This window comes from Taudactylus pleione, unplaced genomic scaffold (assembly GCF_031769625.1).
Source record: "Taudactylus pleione unplaced genomic scaffold, aTauple2 ptg000098l, whole genome shotgun sequence".
Taxonomy (NCBI): domain Eukaryota; kingdom Metazoa; phylum Chordata; class Amphibia; order Anura; family Myobatrachidae; genus Taudactylus; species Taudactylus pleione.
This window is the reverse complement of record NW_028284500.1, coordinates 1,169,035-1,196,193: the sequence shown is the minus strand read 5'-3', so window position 1 is coordinate 1,196,193 and position 27,159 is coordinate 1,169,035. Positions and strand designations below refer to the sequence as shown.

The window sequence follows — 27,159 nt, the reverse complement described above, 5'->3', positions numbered from 1 at the left end:
GCTCAGACTACCCGAGGAGCATTTTTTCCTTTAACCTCTGTGTATGCTGAATGATCAGGATTTCTAGTGAAGGAGAGCGTAGGGGAACCTCTCGGAGAAGGAAATCGCTTGCAGTGAGCTTCATATCCTTAGTGTTTGAGAAATTGTATGAAATTGGACGTTGCAAGATGTGTGTTCATATTGCGTCAGAGGTTTAGTGTTCCTTTTAAAAGGAAGTTGAACACAGCCATGCACAACAAAACCTGTAGTACAGAACGGCTTGCAGCATATGTGACCTTGATGAATAAGAACAGCCTTGTAGAACTATGTCCAGTTCCAAAAAAAAAAAAAAAAAGACAGAAGTGACATTATGGAACTGTCCATACAAACTGAATAGGAACATGGGCCTGGTTGGATTCTAAGTTATTGACCAGCAGACAGGCCTGAAAAGTTCTGTGTTATTGATTGGCTGCCAGCCTACTAGTTCTGTGTTATTCCTTGACGTCCAGACCAAGTATTTTTCTTTTCTCAGTGACTAGTTTCCTGTACACTGTTCCTTTTGTGACCTTCCAAAGTTCAGGAATGTGCGCCCTTGGCGGCCGTTCTATTCTACCGGTGATAAGCTCTTTTTTCCCCCCCAGTACAAAGCCCAGGTTTGTGTTTCCATCTCACTGACTCTAGTCCCAGGGGGCTGATAGTTTGTCCCCTCTCCCATTTTCTCATCACAGCCCTGTCATTGTTACATTCCTGCCTCTCGAGTTTCTCAGGTGGAGCCTGACTGGGAAAGGTGGCTCTAGAGGCGCACGCTCCTGGGGTGCTGATGGACGCGCCCTTCAGCTTGTGGTGCCCAGGACTATGCACAGAGTCTGCACATTGCAAGGACTTGCAGAGACTGGGACTGCAGCACAGGATGGAGGGGAGCGGAGAGGCAACGGTAAGAGACAGGCTTGTCACCTGGACAGGATTTACCTGCTGCTCACCTTGCACTCCCATATCATAGTGCTATTAGCACACCTGGTAACTGTGGGCTACCATATCTGTGAACAATGATGGCTATGTATCCAAATGTCTAGCATTTAAGTTCTTAAAAATAAAAAACAATTGTTGGATTATTCGCTTAGAGATATATAATGTGTATATGCTATTTTATTATTTTAAAGAAAAATAAATTTGTTGGTTTTCTATCTAATCTTATTAAATAGATCTTTTCCCTGATCACTTTAATCATTTTATTTATTTATTTATTTATTTTTCAAAATTTAGAAAAAAATAATATAAATAAATATATATTATTTTTTTTTTAAATAAAATATCCCAAATAATCCGGCACACTCAGGAATTGGCACGTTTTGGTGTATAAGTTTTGCCCCTGGTCAAATTCAGGGTTGCCCCCTGAAGTCCGTAAATCCACTAGTAAGCCCCCAGCCTAAATAATCCCCTATGCTGTTCCTGACGCAATTGAATTGTAAAGATGGCTTCCTAAGGTTTGCAGAACATAATGTAAGTGGCTGACTGTAAGATATTGTAAATGGATGGTATAAAATGTACTTTCTATACAATAATTTGATTTAATGCAGGAGTGATCATTTCATAGCCTGTGCTAACACTGAGTATGGGAATATAACAGTTATATAATCAAAGAAGCACATAATAATATAGATAAAGAGCTTAACATTAAGTTTCTCGCTGATAAAATTGGCAGTGGTTTGTTTACTAGGGGACAAATAAACTTTTACTATTATTAATAATCTCTCTCAACAACCGTAAACAGAAAAGGTGGCTGTCTATACGTACATCACTATTATAGCAATTATCTGATCATTGAATTGTCTAACAGTAATCCATGGACAGGAGAAAGACTGATATAATTTATAAAATTTGCACAAATTTATTAAGGGGAACAGCCATAGACCATGTTTATTAGCCAGTATTTATTACCAATAAGTACATATAAATGACACAAACATGATTTCTTACATTAATAATAGAAAAGCCTACAATGTACGTAATAAAACACTCATTTTGGCCTTACCCATCTAATAAATGTAATAATCCATAAGCCACCTACCGTTGTCCACCCTTGCCTCGAACACAGCAAGCTCTTCCACTAATAGTAACCTCATAAACTAAAAATTGTTACTGTGATATAAAATAAAATAATGTGAAAAATTATACGATTGGACCAGAGGAGTAAAAATAAAGCCCAACTGCAGCTTCCATACCCTCGCTCTCGGCTTTAATAGGAGAGGTGGGTTCCTGCTAACTGCACCGCCGATCAGCTGTTAAATGCCGAAACATAAATCTACTGACCTAATAGGCCCATACCTGCAAAAATACCAAACATTATAATAGTATACAAAAACTTTCATACAATAAGTTAAAAATATCAGAACACAAAAAATAACACTCAAATAAAAATTTTAATTATTTACCCTCTCATTCCATTTTTTTTAATTTTTATTCATTAACATGTATGTTATATTATTACATTGTGTGATATAACGATGAGGAAGAGTGATTTACATAATGCATTGAGAAGTGCCCACAGCTCTCCTCCTGCCCTGTGTAATTAATGGAATTTGAGGGTTTGCTTTAGTCCAATTTTGGACCTTTAACAGAAAAGCAGAGCATGAGATCTATTTGCACTTCCTGTTCTTAACCACTTCGGCTACGTTGCTCACTCCTAATAGCATAATTAAGCTTCTCTGCAATATTTTAATGTTAAATTAGGTTTATAGCAATTTGCTCTTGATAAGTGGTGATAGACAAACTTACCTCCTGGTATTTAATAGTCTTACAAGATACATTTATTATTTATTTATTTATTACTAGCTGGAGTACCCGGCGTGGCCCGGGATTTTAAGAATGTTTACACATCATCCTCCAATCAACCTCCCCTTAGGCAGACCTCAAACTTCCCCATCAACAGTCCTAAGGTCTGTAATGGTGTAAAGTAAACTTCGGAGATAGAAGCATTCAAAATTTGTAGGATGTACAGTGTAAACACGGCCAAGAGCTTCTGTTGCTCTGATACCAGGATGACCATCTACAGAGAGGTTTTCTGCGCAGAAAAACCTTGGGAGAAGCACTCCATGTGTAATATTTTGGCAGCTCACAGTACAGCAGGGTCTTTGCAAAGTCATCATTTTGACACCGTTGAAAGAAAGAAGTAAATGTTGTTGCGTAATTTGGTATAGTCAGAGAGCTGAGAAAGTCTGCTAAAGCTCTCTTCAATAATAAACATTAAGATCATGACAACACAAAAAAACGCTTGCTTCGAGGCCCTACCCATGTGTCATGAGGCCCCACAATGAGCATGCAGCAAAAATAGTGTTTTAAACTTAATTCAAAATTAACAGTAATTTCGATTTACATTTTTTTAAGTTGCCTCCGCCGTGTCTTAATATGCTCGTATGTAAAATGTCACGATCTGCGCTTGCAAACACTGGATTTGTATAGAAAGACAGAAGGACAAATTTTTGCTTTGATATAGGAGAGAAGATAGAAAAGAAAAAATAGTAGATAAGCTGAATCCTTTTGTAATTCCGTCCCTGACCTGTAGAGGGCGAATGCTATGCAAAAATTGTGGTTTTTCATTGATTAAAAATTAACAGTAATTTCGATTTCATTTTTTTTAGTTGCCTCCGCCGAGTGTTTTAATATGTAAAATTTCACGATCGTGGCTTGTAAACTGTGGATTTTTATAGAAAGACAGATGGACAAATTTTCGGTTTTATATAGTAGCTTTATTTATTTACAGTTTCTTATATAGCGTAGCATATTCCGTTGCACTTTACAATTTGATAAATGTTGAAAATAAAAGATAAATGTTCTGTTAGATGTGCTCCAGGCGGTCAGATCTTTTTCCAATTATGCTACCAGACAGTAGGTGTTTGGGAAAGGTAGTGCCCTCTAGGACTGCAGAAATGGTGAGGTGGCGGTCAACATGCGCACAAAATGTTCCACAAGTCCCGATTTGACCTCTATATTCTACTGGAACCTGATGAAGAGTTGGAAGTGAATTAGTGCATATTGTTCACAAGAAACATGTATATCATAAAAATTGAATACTGGCATACTGCTGTACTTGCTCATATATGTACTTGGTTTGCTACTGGACCCCTATACTAGGTGCAAAAGACATGGCTCCAAAGAGGCATTATTTTGGCCTGTGTCGAGGTCTGCACAGGACACCCACTGAACTTTGCGTATGTGAGAACATTCTGTCACACCCCATTTTCGCCTCTTCAGTCACAAAAGTAGATGTTATCAAAAAGCATCTAATCGCATAGTCCATACTTGCCAATTGACAAATTTTGGAGGTTGTGCAGTGAGAGAAAATGCTCTACATCAGCCAATAGATGTTGGCCATGATTGGCGGCCATTTTGTACTCATACATGCTGATTAGATTTAAAACTACCTCACTAACCATCAATTTAGTCTTCATTGCCTGAGGGATCAAGTTCCAGACTGTGCACTCAAATTATACATTGCTGCTCTATTAGAGCGGCCGTTACCTGGGGGAAGCAGGACCACTGATGAACATGGCTGCTTGGTTCACTTCTATAGAAGCTACACCAAGATTTGTCCTCCTGCCAATCAAAGTGGGTCAGTCACGATGCATCCCTGACCATTCCTCTTGTTGGCTGTGGGCTTTAACATAATGAACATCATTCCTGCCTGTGACTGGAATGGCATGGTAGCTCTGCAATCATTCACCAACCTACAATATAGTCTTTCCAGTGGTAAGAGCTTATATAGTTAAATTATTTTTTTTTTACAATTACATGTATTTTACCTTTACATTACTAATGCAGTTCTCACTGATTATTAGACACTAGTCGGTCTGTGCATATATAGACAGGTTCACTGTAATTATTATACATATGTTCATTTCCAGGACTATGGTGTATTCACCACAGTGCATTGCTGTAATCAATATGGTACATAGGGATGCTTGATATTGTACGCAAACCTGATGGTTTGCATACAACTCCGATGTTTGGGGATGTGCCCCTGCGCAGGACCTGTACTGCATGTGTGCAGATCGTATCACTCGCAGTGCCCAGATGCCGCTGCATGACTGACCTGCTGCATGCGTGTTTGGGAGCAGCATCCCAGAAAATGGGGACATGTCGGCCCCGTTTTTGGGGGATGCCGAAGCCAGTGGCTGCATCCTTGTACTCTGCTTCAGCTGTGTGATAACGATCATCCTGAGTAACCTTCAGACGCAGCAGTGGATCACAGAAGTGGTTACACAAGTAGAAGCATATATTATTGCACAGTCGCTTCATGTAAAGCTATAGCAGCTTGGCATAATTGTACAATTCTGAATCAGGTCTGTTATCATGCATGCAATAACAGTATTTACTATATATAAGGGGCCCAGACCATGCACTCTCTAGGGGTGGGCAATAAGCGGCCAGGTGTTGTAGAACTACACATCCCAGCATGTCCTAACACAGTTGTGCTATTTAGTCATGCTAAAGCTGTTGCAAGGCATGCTGGGATGTATAGTTCAACCACAGCTGGAGGGCAGCTTATTACCTACCCCTGCTAATTGACCTCCAACATTTCATTGGTCCCTGATCTGCACCCTGAAACATATGTTGAATTGTGCAAGGGAGCAAGAACACAATTGTGTTAGTACTGCATACACTGACATGCCAGTCTTATAACAGGAATACATTGTACTAGTATGTAAGCGAATGCCCTAAAAGCAGCGATTTAATTACCATAAGATCATTGTCATGTAATGAGAAGGACACATTTGTGTGCATGCAACACGTTTAACACTTGTCTGTAAACTTTATATGGTTTATTTTCCCCTAGCCCCCTACAGAAAGAGGACCCCAAGAAAGATCGAAATCTGCTTCTCGAATATTCTGGGGATTCCTGGCTGTCGCATTGCTCTTCTCCATAGTGGGGATAAGCGTGGTTGGTGTTCTTGGCTGGAAAGAAAATAAAACAAAGGTAATGACAGATATTTCTACTATAAAAAAAACTTACTTTGTAGTAATCTCCTTCCTGACCAAAACAGTTGTATCCCCAGGTCTGGAAGATGTTTGGCTTAATGGTGCCATGCAAAGCCTTCAGAGATTTTCCATAATTTATGACTGCTAGGTGGTAATGTTCTGTTGGTTGGTATGCATTCAGTGAGCAATGCACTTTAAGGGCTCCATACAGCAGACGGCCGTTTCCCCAATCCGCAAGGCAGCCATGAATGATCGCTGATCTGTCTGTGACATTTTTCATTTTAAAAAATCCCATCAAAACCTCTGTATATATAACATACTGTATGTAAAATGAATAAACCTGTATATCACACATTATAGAAACTTGCAATTTTGGAAATCATAATAAATCAATAATTATGATTAGGGACACTGGATATAATTTATAAATTATTATTATTGGGATTCATCTGAACAGTAGAATTAATGATACACACCCTGTCCCATGAAAAAAGAGCTAGAGATTTGACTGTGAAAAAGCTGAAATATATGGCTACATACACTATTACAAAGTAGCAATATTTCTGACCAACACTGACTGATACTCTTGTAACAATATAAGACTAGCACTTAGGTGTACTAAGTAAACTGGTGATTAGCACAGTCCCTAGAAAATAGCCACAGAAACTGAGAGGACAATTAACAGACACATAGTAATTTTATTATACATTTTCATTACTTTAATCACAATTTTCTTATTGTCTTTTCTTTTATATATTTCGCTAGTGTGTGTGTATATATATGTATATATATATATATATATATATATATATATATATATAATCAAAAAATTTTACATGCACATTAATAAAAGTTATATTTTAATTATATGAAGTGCGCCATATGCAGATTCTTCTTCTCTCTATAGACTAGATACCGAGAATGTACAGAGACAGTATCATCAGTGTCCTAAAAAATGCGGTTATACCCAATGTCCACTTAACCACGGACATGTGGACAAGTAGAACAGGGCAGACTAAGGACTATATGACAGCCCACTGGGTAGATGTATCGCATTCTGCAGCAACAACAGCAGCGTCACCAGTAGCAACATCTCAAACACCAGCTCGTTCCAAGGCAGGCTATGCTGTGTATCACCGGTTTCAGTAAGAGGCACACCGCCGACAACCTCTTAGAGGGAAATCATCGCCCAGTGGCTTACCCCAGTTAGACTTTCCTGGGGATTTGTGATATCTGACTATTCCACCAATATTGTGCGGGCATTACATTTGGGCACATTCCAGCACGTCCCATGTTTTGCTCACACAAAAAATTTGGTGGTGCAGAAGTTTTTGAAAAACGACAGGGGCGTGCAGGAGACTCTTTGGGTTGCCTGAAAAATTTCTGGCCACTTTCGCCATTCAGCGACTACGTGCTGTAGACTGAAGCGCCAGCAAACACTCTTGAACCTGCCCTGCCATCACCTGAAGCAAGAAGTTGTAATGTGGTGGAACTCAACCCTCTATATGCTTCAGAGGATGGAGGAGCAGCAAAAGCCCATTCAAGCCTATACATCCACCTATGACATAGGCAAAAGAGGGGGTATGCACCTGACTCGAGCACAGTGGAGAATGATTTCCGTGTTGTGCAAGGTTCTCCAGCTCTTCGAACTTGCCACACATGAAGTCAGTTCAGACACTGCGAGCTTGAGTCAGGTCATTCCCCTCATCAGGCTTTTGCAGAAGCAGCTGGAGAAAGTGAAGGAGGAGCTAAGATGGAGCGATTCCACTCGGCATGTAGGACTTGTGGATGAAGCCCTTCATGCGCTTTGCCAGGATTTGAGGGTGGTCAATCTGTTGTAATCAGACCACTACATTTTGGCCACCATGCTCGATCCTAGTTTTAAAGCCTATGTTGTGTGTCTTTCCGGTGGACACAAGTCTGCAGAGGTGCAAAGACCTGCTTGTGAAAACACTGTCAGCTGAAGCGGAACGTGACAAGTCAACAGCTCCTTCATTTTCTCCCGCAACTGGGGCTACCAGGAAACAACTTAGATATCCTAACCAACCCACTGGCAGTGATGCAGGGCAGGCAGGACCAAGATAGGACATCTGGTCTGGACTGAAGGACCTGCCAACAATTTCTGACATGTCTACTGTCGCTGCATATAATGCTGTCACCATTGAAAGAATGGTGGAGGATTACATTGGTGACAGCATCCAAGTAGGCATGTCAGACAGTCCTTACCTGTACTGGCAGGAAAAAGACACAATTTGGAGGCCCCTGTACAAACTGGCTCTATTTTACTTGAGTTGCCCCCCCTCCAGTGTGTACTCCGAAAGAGTTTTTAGTGCAGCCGGGAACCTTGTCAGCAAAATACGTAGGAGGTTGCTTCCACAAAATGTGGAGAAGATGAGGTTCATCAAAATGAATTATCAACTCTTCCAGGGAGACCAGCCTCCAGAACGTACAGAGGGACCTGTGGTGGTGGATTCCAGCGGGGACGAATTAATACTCTGTGAGGATGAGGATGTACACAACACTGAAGAGGGTGAGGAATCGGAGGATGAGAACGACATCTTGCCTCCGTAGAGCCAGTTTGTGCAGGGACAGATGAATTGCCAGCTTGTTTTGTGGGGGCCCAAACGAACCAATCATTTCAACCACAGTCGTCTGGCAGACCCTGGCACTGAAATGATTGGTTTGTTAAAGTGTGCATGTCCTGTTTATACAACATAAGGGTGGGTGGGAGGGCCCAAGGACAATTCCATCTTGCACCTCCTTTTTTTTTCTTTGCAGTATGTACTCTTTGGGGCCTAGTTTTTCAAACTGCCATGCTGTCTGCCACTGCATTGCCACTCCTAGATGGGCCATGTGTTTGTGCCGCCCACTTGTGTCGCTTAGCATAGTCATCCAGCTACCTCGGTGCAACCTTTTGGCCATAAAAACAATATTGTGAGGTGTTCAGAATAGACTGGAAATGAATGTTATTGAGGTTAATATTAGCGTAGGAACAAAAAACAAATTCTGGGATTTTAGCTGTTTTTATGCTTTTTTCCAAAAGAATACAGATCCAAAACCCAGAAGGGTGGTTTTGGCAAAACCAATCCAGATCCAAAACACGAAGAGAGATCCAGATCCAAAACCAAAACACGAAAAGTGTCCGGTGCATAACCCTGGTCACAAGGGGGCTGCGGACTGCACCCAGGTGTCACCCGCGGAAGGGTGACACCAAAGTGCAGACTCCCTCTAACTGACAGGAGCCGGGTGCTGCACTGTAGCATTAAGTGCAGCACTCGGCTACTGACACTGAGGGAGCCAGCACTCCACACAGGGACCTCCTGCACCCTCCGCTCCCCCCCCCCCCCAAGTAATAGGTACGGGGTTCGGGCAGCGAGGCCATGCCCCCTGTCCACGTGACCACGCCCCATAATTCTGCTGCTGGCGGGATACCAGTAACAGGTCTTGTTACACTAACCCGCTCCTGTTTATTACGTCTGGATGTGGGTTTATTAGGTCTCCAGCTCAATCTGTGGAGACTTTGCATAATTTTGATTTTTACCTGGACACTTCAATAATGGATTAAATCTGTGTATCTACACAGGTGAACTAATTCTGATCTTTTTATACAAATGTGGTAGAACTTGGTATTTATATGTAAGCTGTTTCAATTACATGTACACTTGTGTTAGATCAAGAATACATATAAGTGGATGTGGTCTACCTATGAAAAAGCTAGTTTTATACTTGTTTTATAATTTGTGCTTTATGAACTATTTTGTTATTAAATATTCTTATTATAGTATGTTTTTGGATCATTTATGAGTGCCCTCTTTGGTGTGTATTCATCTTAATTTACCTTTTCATAACCATTGGTAATTCAAATTTACCTAGTGGGAGGCTGCTGTTACTGAATTATACAAACTGACAGTTGTTTAGATGGCATCGGTATGAAAATCCCGACCCCGGAAGACCGGCAGCAGTGAAGATCCCGACCGCTAAAAAGGTAAGTATAAACTAACCCTCCTTTAGGGGTGCCTAACCCTAACCTATCCGTAACCTCCCCCCTAAGTACCTAAAACTAAACCCCCATCCCCGCAGCCTAAACCTAAGTATCCTGGAAGGGGGACCTAACCCTAAACCTCCCCTTCCCCTAGCCTAACCCTCCTGGGGGGTGCCTAACCCTAAGTCCCCCCCAGGGAGCCCCTAACCTAAAAAGCGTGCCCGCCGCCCAGCTTACCTTTGTTCAGTATGCCGAGCGTCATGCTCCCAGCGTAGGTATAATGACAGGCGTCAAGATTTCGACACCTGCCATTAGTACCCTGCCAGGATTTGACAGTCGGGAAGGCGGCGATCAGCATTTCGACTGTCTGTTTTCAGGCGGCGATCAGCATTTCGACTGTCTGTTTTCTGACTGCATGCCGTTTAGATTGTTTCGCCTTGTTCTGTTTTTTTATTTTTTGCAAGTACAGGGCCAGCCATGTCCATACCTCCTATTACAAGCTTGGTTGAGGCAGGGTCCAGATCACAGGTGGTGGGACGCAACATTCGGGTAATTTTAGCAATATCTTTTACATCCATTATGTCGAAGCTGTTCCATGGAGACAGGTGGCTTACCTTGGCAGGCTTGGTAGTTTGGCACTCCTTCGATGACACTGTAGGGATTCCAGCCCAGACGGAAGATACTGTTATCTGCAAATCATTTTGTAAACTCATTGCATCTTGACTGGGAGAGGGATTCATCATGCTGCAGGCATGCTGGTTTGCAAATATCTCCACTGTACAGAAAAGCTGAGCTGGTCTATTGTTTGCTGCCATGATCTAATTTGAAAGGAACTCTGTTTTCTTATGGGTGATTGTTGATTGTTATTCTCTAATATGTTTGATTAGTTTTAACTTATCCTTTACCAGGTTCATCTTCCTCCATCGTCTTTCAAGTCTACGTCCTTTTCTTGAGTTCAATAACACTGTTGTCAAACCAAGGGGCTTGACGGTGTGGTAGGCGGGGTTGTATACGCACAGGGATGATGATATCCATTGCAGCTGTCCCATCCATCCCTGTTACAGTAACAGACTAGGGAACAAGGATCTTCACAAGCCCCCATTACCGCAGAGAGATCTAGGTTTGCTGCAAGAGCCTGGGGGGGTTCATACCCCTCCTTGGACGATATCAGGTCAACTCCATGGGTAAAGTTCTATTTTGAGGGGCTGCGAATAAGAACTTAGGAACGGTGCTGGACTAACCAGCATGGTACTTTAGGTTTCAACCAAATTTGCCGACAATCTGGCTGCCACGAATTTGGGTCCGTTATTGTAGCAGCCACACCCCACTACCCAAAGCCAAGATTACCACCATTATTAAGCCCCCCAGACCACCCACTTACAAGGGGGAGCGGACACTGGAGGGGGGGGTGGATGCTGGCGCAGAGGGGGGGGGTTCCAGGTCGATGGCGCTGGCAGGGATGCTTTCCCGCCCGGGCTGGGAGCACCTGATGCTTTTCAAATCCTCTCTGGAGGTTGCAACAAATATGCCTGCCAGAAATAGGTCACCCAGCTCTCAGCATGTATTGTGAAGGCACAGGGAGTTGAAGGAGGATTTTACATTAGAGAACAGACAGAACTTAGAGGGGTGTTCCAAAGCATCTCTGCTCACATCATGTGCACCATGCCTGTGGTTGCCATGGTATTCCATGCCACTGAGCAGATTTATACATCATCATTAATAGCTGAAACAGACTAGTGAAACATGGTAAATACCAACATTTAGCCTGCCATAGTGATTTATGTAAAATGAGATGTATATGAAAATAAACACAACTAAGTTGTTTTTATTTATTTTTTTAACATGATGGCAGCTTTAATATACAATTATGAAGCTATCTGGTGGTATGATCAGGCTGTGGTTTGATAGAAACAAGCTGAATACAGTTGCATATGAGGCTGCTGGCATGACAGATTGCCCTGTTTTTTTGGGTTTTTAAAAAAATAAAAAATTCTATTTTATAGTAAATCCTTAAAATATTTTTTTTTCTACCTGCACTCACAGCTGTTATCCTATGTAAGGATGAACTTGTGGAAAATACCTTTATAAAATACCTTTATTGGCGTGGGGAGGTGGGTGACATAGTGCTAGACAGGGCCAGATTAAGGGCCATTCGGGCCTGGGGCAGAAAATGTTCAAGGGCCTATACTGAGAAGTAGAGAAGCTGAGACCAGTGCTGTGTGGGCGTATACCCCTCCCCCCGACATACACACACACACACACACAATCAGCCCCAATGTCTCCATAAATACTTAAAAATAGAAATATTGCATCATTTTGTGCGAAAACAAGAAGTAACATTTCTGGTCATCTCCATACTGTCATAAGCTGATGGGCCTATTTTTATGTGGAGACCTGGAGCTGCAGCTCCATCCGTCTCATTGTCAGGTGTCATTGTCAGGTGTCTCTTGGTGCCAGAGGCCACTAAAGCAGGACATACATGGCCAGATAAAATGTCAGACTGACAGACATTTTATCTGCCAGCCGCAGATGTCCGCGGCATACACTGTGTATTAGACCGACGTCTGCGCTCTGTCCCCGGGGGAGGAGACATTTCGCCGTTCCTTCCATGGGAAGGAACACAGGAAATGTCTGTCTGTCAGCTGCGGCTGGGCATACACTGCCCGATGCGGCCGACAGTTTACCGGTAAATATCGCATCGGACAGGCATGCTGGACAATCCGGCATGCCCAACTGAGCAATGTTTAACCCTCGATCGCCCCCTCCACACGCTACAATTATCGGGGCGATCCGCGGATATCGGGTTTAAGCAATGGTCTCCCATTTCATTCAGGGCTTCCTCTAATGACCATTTTAAAGACAAAGGGAAATTAAGAGCGTCCTTCCTTCAGATGTGCTTCGTGAAAAAGTGAGAGGAACGAAGGAACAGTGGCTGAATTTTAGCTTTGAAGGTATATTTGGCAAAAGCACCTTTTTGTTATCTCTCTCATTCTGTGAGACACCAAACTTTGAAGTGGGCGTTTGATAGAACAAACTGTCGCCAAACAAATAATTCTTAAGTTCACAGCAGCACAGATTACTTCAGGAAATGTGTTGTAATCTTGTGGGAGGCAGTGACCTATCCACTTGTATTATTGTGTTTGGTCAACAGGCCTACATGTAACAGGGCAGTATTTTCATCATGAGGAGGAATTGAGAGTCACACATTGGATGGTACAGGATCTCCTAACAGCACAGTAGTGTAATAATGCATAAAATGATAATAATCTAGTAAGATTGTTGTGTGAAATGGGGGTCCGGTGCCTTTGTCACCAGAAATTGTTTTAAGTGGGAAGCCATTTTCTGGCTGTTTCGACACGGTAAAGAGGGGGGAGGGAGCAGGAGAGAGAATCCAGGGAGCATCTGCAGTAACAAAGCCACAGCCTGCATGTAAGTAAGTGTTAGGATTGATTTTCTATAACAAACTAATTCCAGCCCAAACAAAGTTTTTAGTTTAGGGATTCGCCTTAAGGTGCCCACTCACTGGACGATTTTAAGCACGATTTGCACGGAGACGATGCATTGGAACATTACATCGTTTAAAAATGTGCAAATCGTGCAGCTTTCAGGAACGATAACGATCGGATGCGCGGCCCCGCGGGTCGTTTGTCGTGTCTTCAGATCTAACCTACTGCGGGTAAGATCTGGCAATCTAAGGAGGCACTGGAAATCATTAAGGCTGCATGGTAGGTCTTTAGTCACATTGCACAGTTTAGCAAGATATCGTCTGTCTGGAAGTTGCCCGGAGAGTTCAAGGGAAATCGTTGACGACATCTCATCTTTTGCGAGTCGTGCAGCGTGTGGGCACCTTAAGACATGATGTCTGGGATGTGGCCAGCACCCCTAACAGAGCATGTTTTGAGTGTTTATGCCTGTGGAAACAGATAGTATAATTACTGACCCAGCTAAATAGACTAAGCCACCTGGCACATTAAAAATATCTTGATAACCTGAGCTGCTCAGGGTGCGTGCTGAGGAGCAGATTTGGGCCTAATTATAGCTTGGACACTTTGACATGTTCAATATTCTAGGGCAGTGAAGCATTACCCAGATGTTTTCTACATTTGCTATGTGTGTTGAATTCTGAGTATTTGCATGCAGGGCCGGCTCCAGGTGTTCCAGCACCCTGTGCGAGAAATGTTGTTCAAAGTAATTAGACTCAGGACTGCTAGCCCTGTCACACAACCTGTGTGTAGTGACCATGCTGAGGCCCGCCAGCCCTGTCATACAACCTGTGTAGTGACCATGCTGAGGCCCGCCAGCCCTGTCACACAACCTGTGTAGTGACCATGCTGAGGGCCGCCAGCCATGTCACACAACCTGTGTGTAGTGACCATGCTGAGGGCCACCAGCTCTGTCACACAACCTGTGTGTAGTGATCATGCTGAGGGACACCAGCCCTGTCTCACAACCTCTGTGTAGTGATCATGCTGAGGGCCACCAGCCCTGTCTCACAACCTGTGTGTAGTGATCATGCTGAGGGCCGCCAGCCCATTCACACAACCGGTGTCAGGGCTGCCATCACAAATTGTGGGGCCCAGGACTGACAGGCACAGCTCCCCTTCACCACCTGTACGCACACACAGTCCCCCTTCACCATCTTTACAAAGTTACACAAACAGCCCCCCTTCACCACCTGTACACACACGCAGCCCCCCTTCACCATGTGTACACACACACAGCCCCCCTTCACCATCTGTACACACACACACACACACACACACACAGCCCCCCTTCACCATCTGTACACACACACACACAGCCCCCCTTCACCATCTGTACACACAAACAGCCCCCCTTCACCATCTGTACACACACACACACACAGCCACCCTTCACCATCTGTACACACACACACAGAGCCCCCCTTCACCATCTGTACACACACACAGCCCCCCTTCACCATCTGTACACACACACACAGCCCCCCTTCACCATCTGTACCCACACACACACAGCCCCCCTTCACCATCTGTACACACACACACAGCCCCTTCACCATCTGTACACACACACACAGCCCCCCTTCACCACCTGTACACACACACAGCCCCCTTCACCATCTGTACACACACACAGCCCCCTTCACCATCTGTACACACACACACACACACAGCCCCCCTTCACCATCTGTACACACACACACAGCCCCCTTCACCATCTGTAAACACACACAAACACACAGCCCCCCTTCACCACCTGTACACACACACACAGCCCCCCTTCACCACCTGTACACACACACACAGCCCCCCTTCACAATCTGTACACACACACAGCCCCCCTTCACCATTTGTACACACACACAGTCCCCCTTCACCATTTGTACACACACACAGTCCCCCTTCACCATTTGTACACACACACAGTCCCCCTTCACCATTTGTACACACACACAGTCCCCCTTCACCATTTGTACACACACAGTCCCCCTTCACCATCTGTACACACACACACACACACACAGCCCCCCTTCACCATCTGTACACACAAACAGCCCCTTCATCAGTATGTGTATACACACATAGTCCCGCCCATCACTCGTTCAGCATGACAGCGTCCGGCACACTGAGCAACGCTCCCCTCCCATCTGGGTCCCCGGCAGTATTCTGAAAATGGTGCCGGCCATGCGGACCGACAGCCAATTAGGGGCAGCCATGCGGCTGTCGGTCCGCGAACTGTAATTGGCTAGCGTGACCAGTGACAGCGGACAAATTTAAAAAAAAAAAATAGCTCTGGGAGACTGGGACAGTAATAGATTGGCAGCTGGCAATGGAACTAAGGCCTTCATTCAGAGGCGGCCGTACGGTCTCCGACCGCACGGCCGCCTCGATGTTTGTCTAGTGCGCATGCGCACGAGGGAGCCGGCTCCTTCGTGCGCATGCGTGAGACCCGCTACAACCGACAGCGCCGGTCGTAGCGGGTCTCTTTCCAGAGCCGTCAATGTTGATTGACAGCTCGCCCCGTTTGGAAGGCGGGCCGGGGGGGTGGCAGCCCAAACGGAGGTGTTCCCATGGGAACGCCTGCCGTTTGGGGGAGGCCCCACTGACATCACTAGTGATGTCAGTGGAGAACTTCCGGCTCTGACAGAGCCAGAAGCTCTCTGGGGCTTACGACAAGTAAGGCTCTCCCTAGGGTCTCGTCGTAAGCCCCGATGGTCGCGATGGTCAATGACCATCGCGACCATCACCCTAGCGGTCGTTAGAGCTGTGGGTGTTAACCCACAGCCTAACGACCGAAACAGAGGCGAGCGGTCAGGATGCAAGCAGCCGCCCAGTTTCTGAGCGACCACTTGCATCCTCTGACCGCCTCTGAATGAGGCCCTAAGTGTCTGCACGCATTGATCACTCACCTCCTGTCACCGGGCTGGTCTGGCTGCAATCCCTGCTGCTCCGACTGCCGCTGCTGAGGGACACACACGACTCACGAGTCATGCTGGTCCCGTGGCCGGCCGGCCACCAGCCACTACGCTGCGTTTCCAGTGCCCTTCTACTTAGTCCACCGCCGCCCACCGGAAGCGGAGACTGCGTGGGCTGGGATGGCGTGTGACGTCACACCCACCCAACACTGCCCAATCACGAAGCACTGTGGGAGTGTCCAAAAGCACAGCGCGGCCACTGGGTGGGCATCCCGGCACACAGTGACAGGCAGCACAGACAGTGACAGGGCCGGCCAGGGTAAAATGGCTGCAGAAAATTGTTGCGCCCCCTGTAGGAGGCGCCCTTGTGCGGCCGCTCAGTTGGAACATGCCTAGAGCCGTCCCTGTTTGCATGGACACTATTTATATGACGTATGTAATGGGCCAATTATTAGAACCCATTCCATTGATGATATAAGTGTGTCAGTATGATAGGGGCTCCTGATTGGGTGCTGCAGCAATTTACAGTCAGGTGATCCTTAACGGATACAGTCCTGCTCCTGTTTTATCCTATGCGCCAGTGCCTGGAGAATGCAAGGGTAGTGCTCTGTGCACTGGTGACAGTGCTTACAGCAACAGTCTGGCGGTTGCAGGTTTTCTATGAAGGGGTTCAGGTCTTGGTTGTGCGTTGGGTGGACCAGCTAGGTCATTTTGGTCTGTGCATAGCATACGCTTTGCAACTGACATCCAGTGGAAGCAGCCATTGTGTGGCTGCTAAACTATTACTCATTATAATGATGGCTATCAATGGAGCTGTCATGCCACAGCGATGTCACTGGTATCAGACTGAAGAGCTGCAAGAATTTTAATACCATTATTATTATTATTTCATGGTAAATATGTAACTATGGCATGGTATGTTTAGTATTTTTCAAAGTTAAAAAAATGCCTCTCAGTGTGACCTGAGCTTGTGTTTTTCGCTCTGCCTCATTCATCTGACTTTTATGTTCAGCCTCTCTTACAGGTTGTCCGCCTGACCTACAAAAACTTGCAGGGTACTTCTGTAAACCAGTCGGCAGTTACTGACAAACGGAGGAATACAGTCACCTATCGAGTTACCTCCAGGAACCAGACCTCTCTGGTGTTATTCGACAGCAAACACGTGAGTTCAACTAAAGTTCGCTTAAGTTCAGCCTCCGAATTTGGGAATCGTGGCAGAATTATTTTTTTTTTTCTACCAGTTTACCATCAACTTCAGCTTTGTCCCTCACAAGTCTACATTCTCTAACCCATCAACTTCAGCTTTGTCCCTCCCGATTCTACATTCTCTAACCCATCAACTTAAGCTTTGTCCTTACATTCTCCAAACTGTCCACTTCAGCTTTCCCTCACAATTCTACATATTCGGCCCAATCACCTTCATCTTCATGCCTCACAATGCTACCTTCTTAAGTCATCATCTGTCAGGACTATGCAGCTTGGCTGGTCATGCTGTCACCAATAGCGACCCCAGCCAAGTGTCAGCAACCGGCACCGTGACAAATGAGAATCTAGTTGCAGCAATGGTTCCTTTTCTATCACCACTTGACAATCACATGCATGTTCAGAAATGTGTACGCTGTGCATAACTGATAAACGTGTGTCACACACTAAGGAAAATACATCTCCAAAGTTGATGTGCCTGCACTACCTTTGTATGCCTCTTTAGCCCTGACACTGATGTGCCTGCACTACCTTTGTATGCCTCTTTAGCCCTGACACTGATGTGCCTGCACTACCTTTGTATGCCTCTTTAGCCCTGACACTGATGTGCCTGCACTACCTTTGTATGCCTCTTTAGCCCTGACACTAGTATTGCTGACTTTTATCGTACAGTGAACTTAGTGGCCTATTCATCATCGAAGGCCGTATGGCCTCCAATGATGAAGTTTGGAACTCACTGCGAGGGATACTTTAGTATCCAACTCACATCGGGGGAAGCCTGACACAGGAGCAATTCATCATTGCTACGGTGAGGGGACAACTGCTCCAAAAAGCAGTTGTCCCCTTGGAAAGTATCGCAGCTACTTCTGTACCTGCGTTACTTACCTGCTCCCCGTCGTCCCGGCAACGCATGCGTGACCTCGGGTCACGCATGCGCACAGCCGAGGAGCTGGTGAGAAGGTGGCGGAGGGATCCGATCGGATTCCTCTTTGCATCCCCGGAACTCCTTCCCATAGGAAGGAGTGGGGATCCGAGAACAAGCGCCGTCTGAAGATGGCGCTTGTTCTCGGCAGCAAACTCCGAAAACATTGTTTTCAGAGTTTTACGAATACTGGGGGGTCCGATAGTACCCCCTAATGATGAATGGCCCGGTAACTTAGAAATGCGGAAACGTTTCCCATGGTTACCGGGCCATTTATTGTTTGATGAATAGGCCCCTTAGAGAGATGGGTTCGCCTGAGCACTTTATGTATTTTTTTTTATTCTCCATAAAATGTAATTTTGGGAAGGGTAAATGTTTATCCTCCTCATCCCTTCCTACTACAGTCCCATCCTCCAACTGCTGCCTACAGTCAATGCCACTTTAATTTTAATTTCAGAGGTGTTTAGTTTTCACCACTTCTAGGATATGACCAGCAGTGTCTAGCAGTGAAAAGTGTGTAGAAGTGTACCAGTGGAAAAGTTGCCCATAGCAACCAATCGGCTTTGAAGTAGCATTTATCAAGTACAGTCTATAAAATAATAGGTAGGAGCCGACAGGTTGCTACGAACAAATTCTCCACTGGTCAACTTCCCCGTGCTTTTCACTGCTAGATACATAAACCCCATTGTCCTCAAAGTCCCCAACAGTGTTAAGGGACCTAAATAACTGCTGTGTGTCATCTTGTAATAATAATAGAGATTCAGCAGTTTAATTTTCACCAGGACTGCCGGCATGGGCCAGCTTGTCCCTCTCATTCATATTCGTCATTCTCTGAACTTGTATACTGTGGATTTACAATGAAAATTGGCTTTAATTAAATTGAGTTGACAGCTGTACTGATCACCAGTCTAAGACAGAAGTGTGTTCTACAAAACAATGCACCCGTTCAACTCACAAAGTATTGCCTTGGTACCTGTACATGTAATGCAGCAAAACGGTGCAGAAACATTGTACACCAATGTAGTCAATATTAAATATAACCATGGTAATAGTAAAGAACATAAGTTGGAGAGCAAACAAAAAAACATATGCATTCTCATTTGTCTAAATGAGACCATTCAAAAGCTGTCAGGCCATGCTGGGACTTGTGGTGTCACAGTATGCTTTTTGTTGACACAGAGCACACATCAACTATATGTACAGACATTTCTGTTGTCTACAATACTGCAAGCTGGAGACAGTCCCGTTTCCATCATGCACGATATTAGACAATGGATGCAACAGATACTATTCTGGATAGATTTGGACTGGGATTACTTTGGTTATCTCATTGCAATATGGGTTTTACTTTTGTGCTCTTGATGTTTTCCTTAATCTACTGTTGTCCCTTGTATCCCCCACAGGGACTGGTTTGCTATCGGGCTGCCGGTGAGAAATCCTGTTTCCTTCGCCACATGGAGATTCGAGACATAGAGAATATACAGTCCTTTCTAAACGTGTCTATGCCCAAGGTGAGGTATTGCATTATTAGTGAGCTTTCCACCTCCACACAGCTTTATTTTATATTTGGTTTATATATATATATATATATATATATATATATCTAGGGGTGAGCGGATTCGGTTCCGTTCGGTTTTAATACTTGCCTACCCTCCCGATTTGGCTGCGAGCCTCCTGAAAATCGTGTGCCGCCCCCGGCGACCGTTCCGCCCCTCCCCCCACGGTAACACTATAAACCCCGGCAGCGGGGGGCGGTGACACGATTCACGCTGTATGGCGTCATCGTGGCCCCGCCCTGCTTCACATTGCCGTTAATATCACGACATGCCCCCTGCAGTGGAAGTCCGACAGCTCCCTCCCAGAAGGGGGAGCTAAAAAAGTCGGTAAGTATGGTATATACTGATCAGCCATAAGTGGTGTGATTACCATTGATTATCTTGTTACAATGGCACTTGTGAAGGGGTGGGATGTATTCAGTTCATGAAGTTGATGTGTTGGAGCAGTACAAAATGGGCAAGTCTAAGGGGTTTATTTAAGTGAGAGTTTTTAGAAGTAGAGATGTTGCCCATAGCAACCAATCAGATTCTAACTATTATCTTCTAGAAGGTGCTAGTTCAGTGGTTCCCAAACTTTTTCATATCACGGCACCCTAGAGTATCAGCATTATTTCCACGGCACCCCTGGGCCAAAAGTTTCTTATTGATAAATTTAGCAAAAATTAAATGAAGTCAATTGTGCTTGTATGTCACCCTTAGGCTCAGTTATGTGGTGATTGACAGGGCTGCACTTCTTTTTGTACACACATTTTTTTTTTATTCGTAGTCATTAGCACTGGTTTTGCCTATCACACTGGACTAAAAATATTATTTTTTGGTACTGGACCACCAACACGAAGCACCCCTGCCAGTGCCCTGAGCCTCCCAGTTTGGGAACCACTGTGCTAGTTAAATGTTATGTAGAATCTGATTGGTTGCTATGGGCAACATCTCCACTTCTAAAAACTCTCACTTTAGTAAATATACTCCTATGGATCTGAGTGACTTTGACGAGGGCCAATTTGAATGGCTAGATGACTGGCTCAGAGCATCTCCAAAATGGCAGGTCTTGTGGGGTGTTTCTGATATACAGTGGTTAGTACCTGCAAAATATGGTCCAAGGAAGGACAACTGGTGACAGGGTCATGGTCGCCTAAGGCTCATTGATGCTCGTGTGGAGCGATGGCTAACCCCGCTTGTCCGATCTCACAGAAGAGCTAAAGTAGCACAAATTGATGAAAAAGTTGTTAGAATGGTACATCGCAGCTTGCTGTGACCTCTGTCCACCGCCGAAAGGGCCTACAGTGGGCACGTAAGCGTCAGAACTAGACCATGGAGGAATGGAAGACGGTGGTCTGGTCTGAGATGTCACATTTTCTTTTACATCATGTTCGGCCTGGTGCGTGTGTGCGTTGTTTACCAGGGGAAGAGATGGCACCAGGATGCACTATGGGAAGCTGGCAGAGGCATTGTGATGCTGTGGGCAAAGTTCTGCTGAGAAACATTGGGTCCTGGCATTCATGTGGATGTTGAGCCTGGTACACACTGTACGATTTCTCTGACGATAAGGCCGATTCCGACTGATCGGAACGACATACCATCCAAATCGTCTAGCGTGTACACACTATGTCGGCTGTTGCGCACTCCCATTTGTTGTCGTCCCTACATGCAGCTCAACCGGACTATCCGCCTGACGACCCCATGCAGCGGGATGCGGAAGGGGCCGACTTATCGGGTGGTCGGCCACAAGATCGTCTAATGTGTACTGCCCGCCCGATATCTCGGCCCATTCTTGTTGGGGGGGAGGAGGGCGGGGGGAGTTGTACACTCCTCGTATCGCTGGGTACACATATTGTATAGTGTGTACCCAGCTTTAATTTGACATGCAACACCTACCTAAACACCCCTCCATGGCATCAGTACTCCGTGATGGCAGTGACCTCTTTCAGCAGGATAATGCACCATGCCACACTGCAAAAATTGTGTGTATCCCGGCCTGACCGCCTCTAACTAAACAAAATGATTCCCTTTCTCAAGAGTGGAGGGGCCTAACGTCCCTCTCACAGAACAGAAGTCTGCAGCACAGCACATACATTCAGTAGTAACAGTGTCTCTCAACAGGCCTCTGACCTGTTCCCCCTGACAGTAAGAAGCTGACATACCCATTATCAGCCTCACACAGGTGGTCTGGCAATCAGTGTATATCTACTCCCTGATGACTGGGGTCTGAGAAGCTCTGAAACATTGGTTATATGTTGGCTGATCAGATGATGCATTTTTTTCATTCATATATATATATATATATATATATAGTATATATTACTGCACTCACAGCTAGAGACAAATGATCCACGGGGTGCTCCACTAGGGAGATAACCAGATAGGTGCTCCAATTAAATATCCATAGTTAGGCTTTTTACAGCCAAAAAGGGCACTCACCGTAATTTATGAGAAATAATCAAAAAGACACTTTAATATAGAAAGTTCATGTCACCAAATCCATGTAGCAGTCAACGATTCGACCCCTTGAGGGTCTTTGTCAAGACAAGTCAACCATCCAGCTTGCTGACCAGGAGCATGCCTTTAGAAGGACCTTGCACAGGAGCTATGTCATCTTAGGAGTTCCGGAGCTTGCATGCTTTGAGAGAATAAAGGTCTATTAGTAGCTGGCCCTTGGGTGGTGATGGCTGTTCCACCTCCTTATCTTCACCCCTCTTGTACTTGTGGACTAAGGGTCTGATTCATTAAGGATTGCTAAAGCGTACGCAGACATCCGATTGTCGCGTACTGCGCATGCATCGCAGTGCATGAAGGCACCACTGCGATCGCACAGACCACGAAGAATCATCGCAAAGTGATTGCTAGGCAGTGAGCGTTTGGGGGTGGTGACGGGGGAGTGGTCAGAGAAACGCAGGCGTGTCTGTCCGTTTAAATGCCGCTGCAAGGGCGTGCATAAATTAGCCAGTGCGATTGCATGCGCAGCTTGAGTACTCGCTGCATGCAATGAGGTTAGCAATTTCTAAGTAAGGTCAGGGCTGCTATAATTCTGCGTAAGGAGCCGATGGTACTCGATGTTTATGGAGGTTTGCAAGGTATTACGATTGCATTCATTAGCATATTTTAGCTGGAAATCTGCATGCGATTACGGAGCTGCAATCTAAATAGCGATCCTTAATGGATCAGGCCCTAATTACAGAACAGTATTTTTAGCCCAATAGAAGAGCATTTCCGGTGATCCCTATTCTCTGTACTACTGAAGGGTCCAGTGGATTCAGTTAATTGCATCTTCCTGTCTCACTCTCCTTAATGAAACATAGTTCTGTCCTCAACATCCCTCGCACTCACAACACTGCGTACGCTGCAATGAATTACAAAACAGTGTTTATTCTATAATACAGGACGGGATCCTCCTGCAGAACAACAAGACGAGATACTACCGGGAATTCCTAGGGGTAATCGGAGGACGAAAGGTCAATCACGAGCTTGTAGGGGAACCAGTACAACTGTTATGCGACCAACTCCCTATATACTGGGTGAAAAAGAGCGAGGGTAAGTAGGACTTCGCCCAGGGAAACATGAGGGAAGACTATAATCACAACTACTCTATATGAGGATTATTAGCATGTGGTGCCTCACATAGGGCCTGGCTCAGAGGTGGATCTTGCACCAATGTTTTTGCAGTTGGCCAATGGTGTCAGAAATGCGATGGGTTACCGACGGCAGCCGTGGTATTTGGCCGCGGAGCGATTGACAGTGAGTGTGCATGTATGGGGAGGTAATGGGGGTGGCTAGTGAAGCGCAGGCGATATTATAGGCGTGTCGCAGCCAGCGATTGCGTCTGTGTGCGCAGCTTCTCTGGCACCTTTGATGGACATTCTGAGCAGCCATAGGGGTTGCACAGAAGTTCGATGGTGCGTCTTTGTACCAAGCTGCGGATTAGAGGTGCAGCAGGTGGGCGTCCCTGTACACTGTGCAGTGGCTGCTGCATTAGCATAAATTCTCTGTACTGCTGCGTACAAAGATGCAGCCATGACAGGATTGGCATCCACATCTGAATCAGGCCTATACCGCTGGAAAGTAATACAGAACATTGACTAAGCAGCGACTTCGGAAAAGATGGTCAGTCATTGGCTAGCTGCAACAGGTAGGATTACACACACGCATCTATATAATGCACCGCACACACGCATCTAGCTACCCCTACATAATGCACCGCGCACACTCATCTAGCCGCAACTACATAATGCACCGCGCACACGCATCTAGCTGCAACTACATAATGCACCGCGCACACGCATCTAGCTGCACCTACATAATGCACCACACACGCATCTAGCCGCACCTACATAATGCACCACACACGCATCTAGCCGCACCTATATAATGCACCACACGCATCTAGCCGCACCTATATAATGCACCACACACGCATCTAGCTGCACCTACATAATGCACCACACACGCATCTAGCCGCACCTACATAATGCACCACACACGCATCTAGCTGCACCTATATAATGCACCGCGCACACGCATCTAGCTGCACCTACATAATGCACCGCGCACACGCATCTAGCTGCCCCTACATAATGCACCACACACGCATCTAGCTGCCCCTACATAATGCACCACACACGCATCTAGCCGCACCTACATAATGCACCACACACGCATCTAGCCGCACCTACATAATGCACCACACACGCATCTAGCCGCACCTATATAATGCACCACACACGCATCTAGCCGCACCTATATAATGCACCACACACGCATCTAGCCGCACCTACATAATGCACCACACACGCATCTAGCCGCACCTACATAATGCACCACACACGCATCTAGCCGCACCTACATAATGCACCACACACGCATCTAGCCGCACCTATATAATGCACCACACACGCATCTAGCCGCACCTACATAATGCACCACACACGCATCTAGCCGCACCTACATAATGCACCACACACGCATCTACATAATGCACCGCGCACACGCATCTAGCCGCACCTACATAATGCACCACACACGCATCTAGCCGCACCTACATAATGCACCACACACGCATCTAGCCGCACCTACATAATGCACCACACACGCATCTAGCCGCACCTATATAATGCACCACACACGCATCTACATAATGCACCGCGCACACGCATCTAGCCGCACCTACATAATGCACCGCACACGCATCTAGCCGCACCTACATAATGCACCACACACGCATCTAGCTGCACCTATATAATGCACCACACACGCATCTAGCCGCACCTACATAATGCACCGCACACGCATCTAGCCGCACCTACATAATGCACCACACACGCATCTAGCTGCACCTATATAATGCACCACACACGCATCTAGCCGCACCTACTTATTGCACCACACACACGCATCTAGCCGCACCTACATAATGCACCACACACGCATCTATTCTACTGATACACATTAACGTGGGAGAGGGTTGGGTTGGAACTGACATATAACTTTAGTGGTTTGCACAGGTTACTTTACAATTTTTTTTTCCAATGCTTTGTTTTTATCTGTTGATTTTCCAAGCTGCATGTTCTACATTAATACCTATGTGATAAGGTGCTGTCATCTGCAGGCCCAACCAGACGCCTGATCTATCTCTGCATCGACATCTGTTTCCCCAACAACATCTGTGTATCTGTCTGTTTTTACTACCTGCCCGACTAAGCCAGCCCTGCGCAGGGTCCGAAGCCTCCCGGTTCCGCCCCGGACCGTCCCTCCACAGCACATTTTGCACAGTGTCAAGGTGGAGTTCTTTTAGGATTTATTCTGATTTGTTTTTAAATGTGAACGGTTAACCCTTTTGTGGCAGCTGGACTGTGAAGTTTATTGCACGCTTCCCGTTAACCCACCAATTGCTGCCAACAGTACAATGCTCAGTCTGTTATGTAGATCTTCTACTCAACTCCAGGACAACAAGGACTACGGATTGATGATGGAACTGAATACCAGTATGACTAAGTGTTGCTTAGAACCGTGACTTCTATATAAGGAAGCCTTTAATGGGCTTGGTACACTGTTGCACTGGTTAAGGTGTAGCTCCACTTTCTGTTCTAACGTAGTCCATAAAAAATGGAGTTGGGGGAAATACATTAACATGCCTATTGCCCTATCCCTGCACAAGATAGTGTTCTGTGTTGTTAAATAAAGTTTATTACATTTGTGAAACACCTGATAAAGACGACAATATTATCATCTGAATATGCACCTATGTCTGTAGGTAACATATAATAGATCACTAGATCACTCTCTAGCCTAGTAAAAAGAGGGCTGGGTTAGAGGATCCCATAGCGGTATAATTCCTAAGCGGCAACTTTTTAAAACCTCCGATTGTCAGACGTTCTGCCTGCGGGATTTAAAACGACACCAATATTAAATGTAAAAGCAGGCTATGTCAGTAAATAAATATACCCCATAGTGTCACTATTGGATACATTTATGCAAAAGAAAACTAAACCTACTGTTACACATGTCATACACACAGAAATGCACCCTGACAGGTCACTGCCTGCTGTGACGTTATACATGAAAGAATAAAATGGTGGAAGAGGTAGATTGTGATGATGAATATTTGTGTGGAACGTGGGTGGATCTGAGTGTAAATGTTGGGACTATGGGCGTGATTCAGAGATGTACACTAATGCCACAGGGGCCGCGATCCCGTGAGAAAGTATCAAATGCCACAGAGGCACAGGAATGTATTGAGATGCCAAACAAGCATCTGCGTACAGAGAAATATCTCAGCATTACGTATATCTCTGAATCAGGTTCTCTGTCAGCTCATAAAATGAATATGGAGGTATATGTATGTTTTAGCTACCACTGGGGGGGGTGGTCGGGCAGATGAAAGAGTTTGAACTAAAGAATAATAATATGTGAGAGTTGTGACACCGCTATGGAGTGGAAATGATTATAGTGAGTGATATGAGATATGGTGCAGGTGAGTTTGAATCTCCATGACAGGCTCATCGTGGTGGGATGTAGTCATTATAACAACAGTCGCGATGCCGGCTTAGAATACCGGCTCTGGAATCCTGAGACCTGTCAATCCCGGTGTCGGCATCCCTGACAGTAAGTGTTAGGCACTTGGTAGGGGGGGTTAGACACTAGGAGGATTGGG

General features: G+C 45.4%; 1 protein-coding gene across 2 annotated transcripts; it reads left to right on the top strand.

Moving 5' to 3' along the window:
* The first annotated feature begins 389 nt into the window (after positions 1 to 389).
* On the top strand, positions 390 to 26,577 carry BRICD5 (BRICHOS domain containing 5). 2 transcript variants are annotated; one of them, XM_088470374.1, is made up of 6 exons: positions 390 to 913; positions 5,813 to 5,953; positions 17,347 to 17,496; positions 19,863 to 19,970; positions 23,393 to 23,543; positions 25,599 to 26,577. In XM_088470374.1, exons 1-6 carry the CDS (start codon positions 800 to 802, stop codon positions 25,835 to 25,837), a joined length of 903 nt encoding a protein of 300 aa, XP_088326500.1. In that variant the 5' UTR covers positions 390 to 799; the 3' UTR covers positions 25,838 to 26,577. The 2 variants fall into 2 exon arrangements, with proteins under 2 accessions (XP_088326500.1, XP_088326501.1); XM_088470375.1 differs by having other exon boundaries at positions 25,615 to 25,780.
* Positions 26,578 to 27,159: the final 582 nt, after the last annotated feature.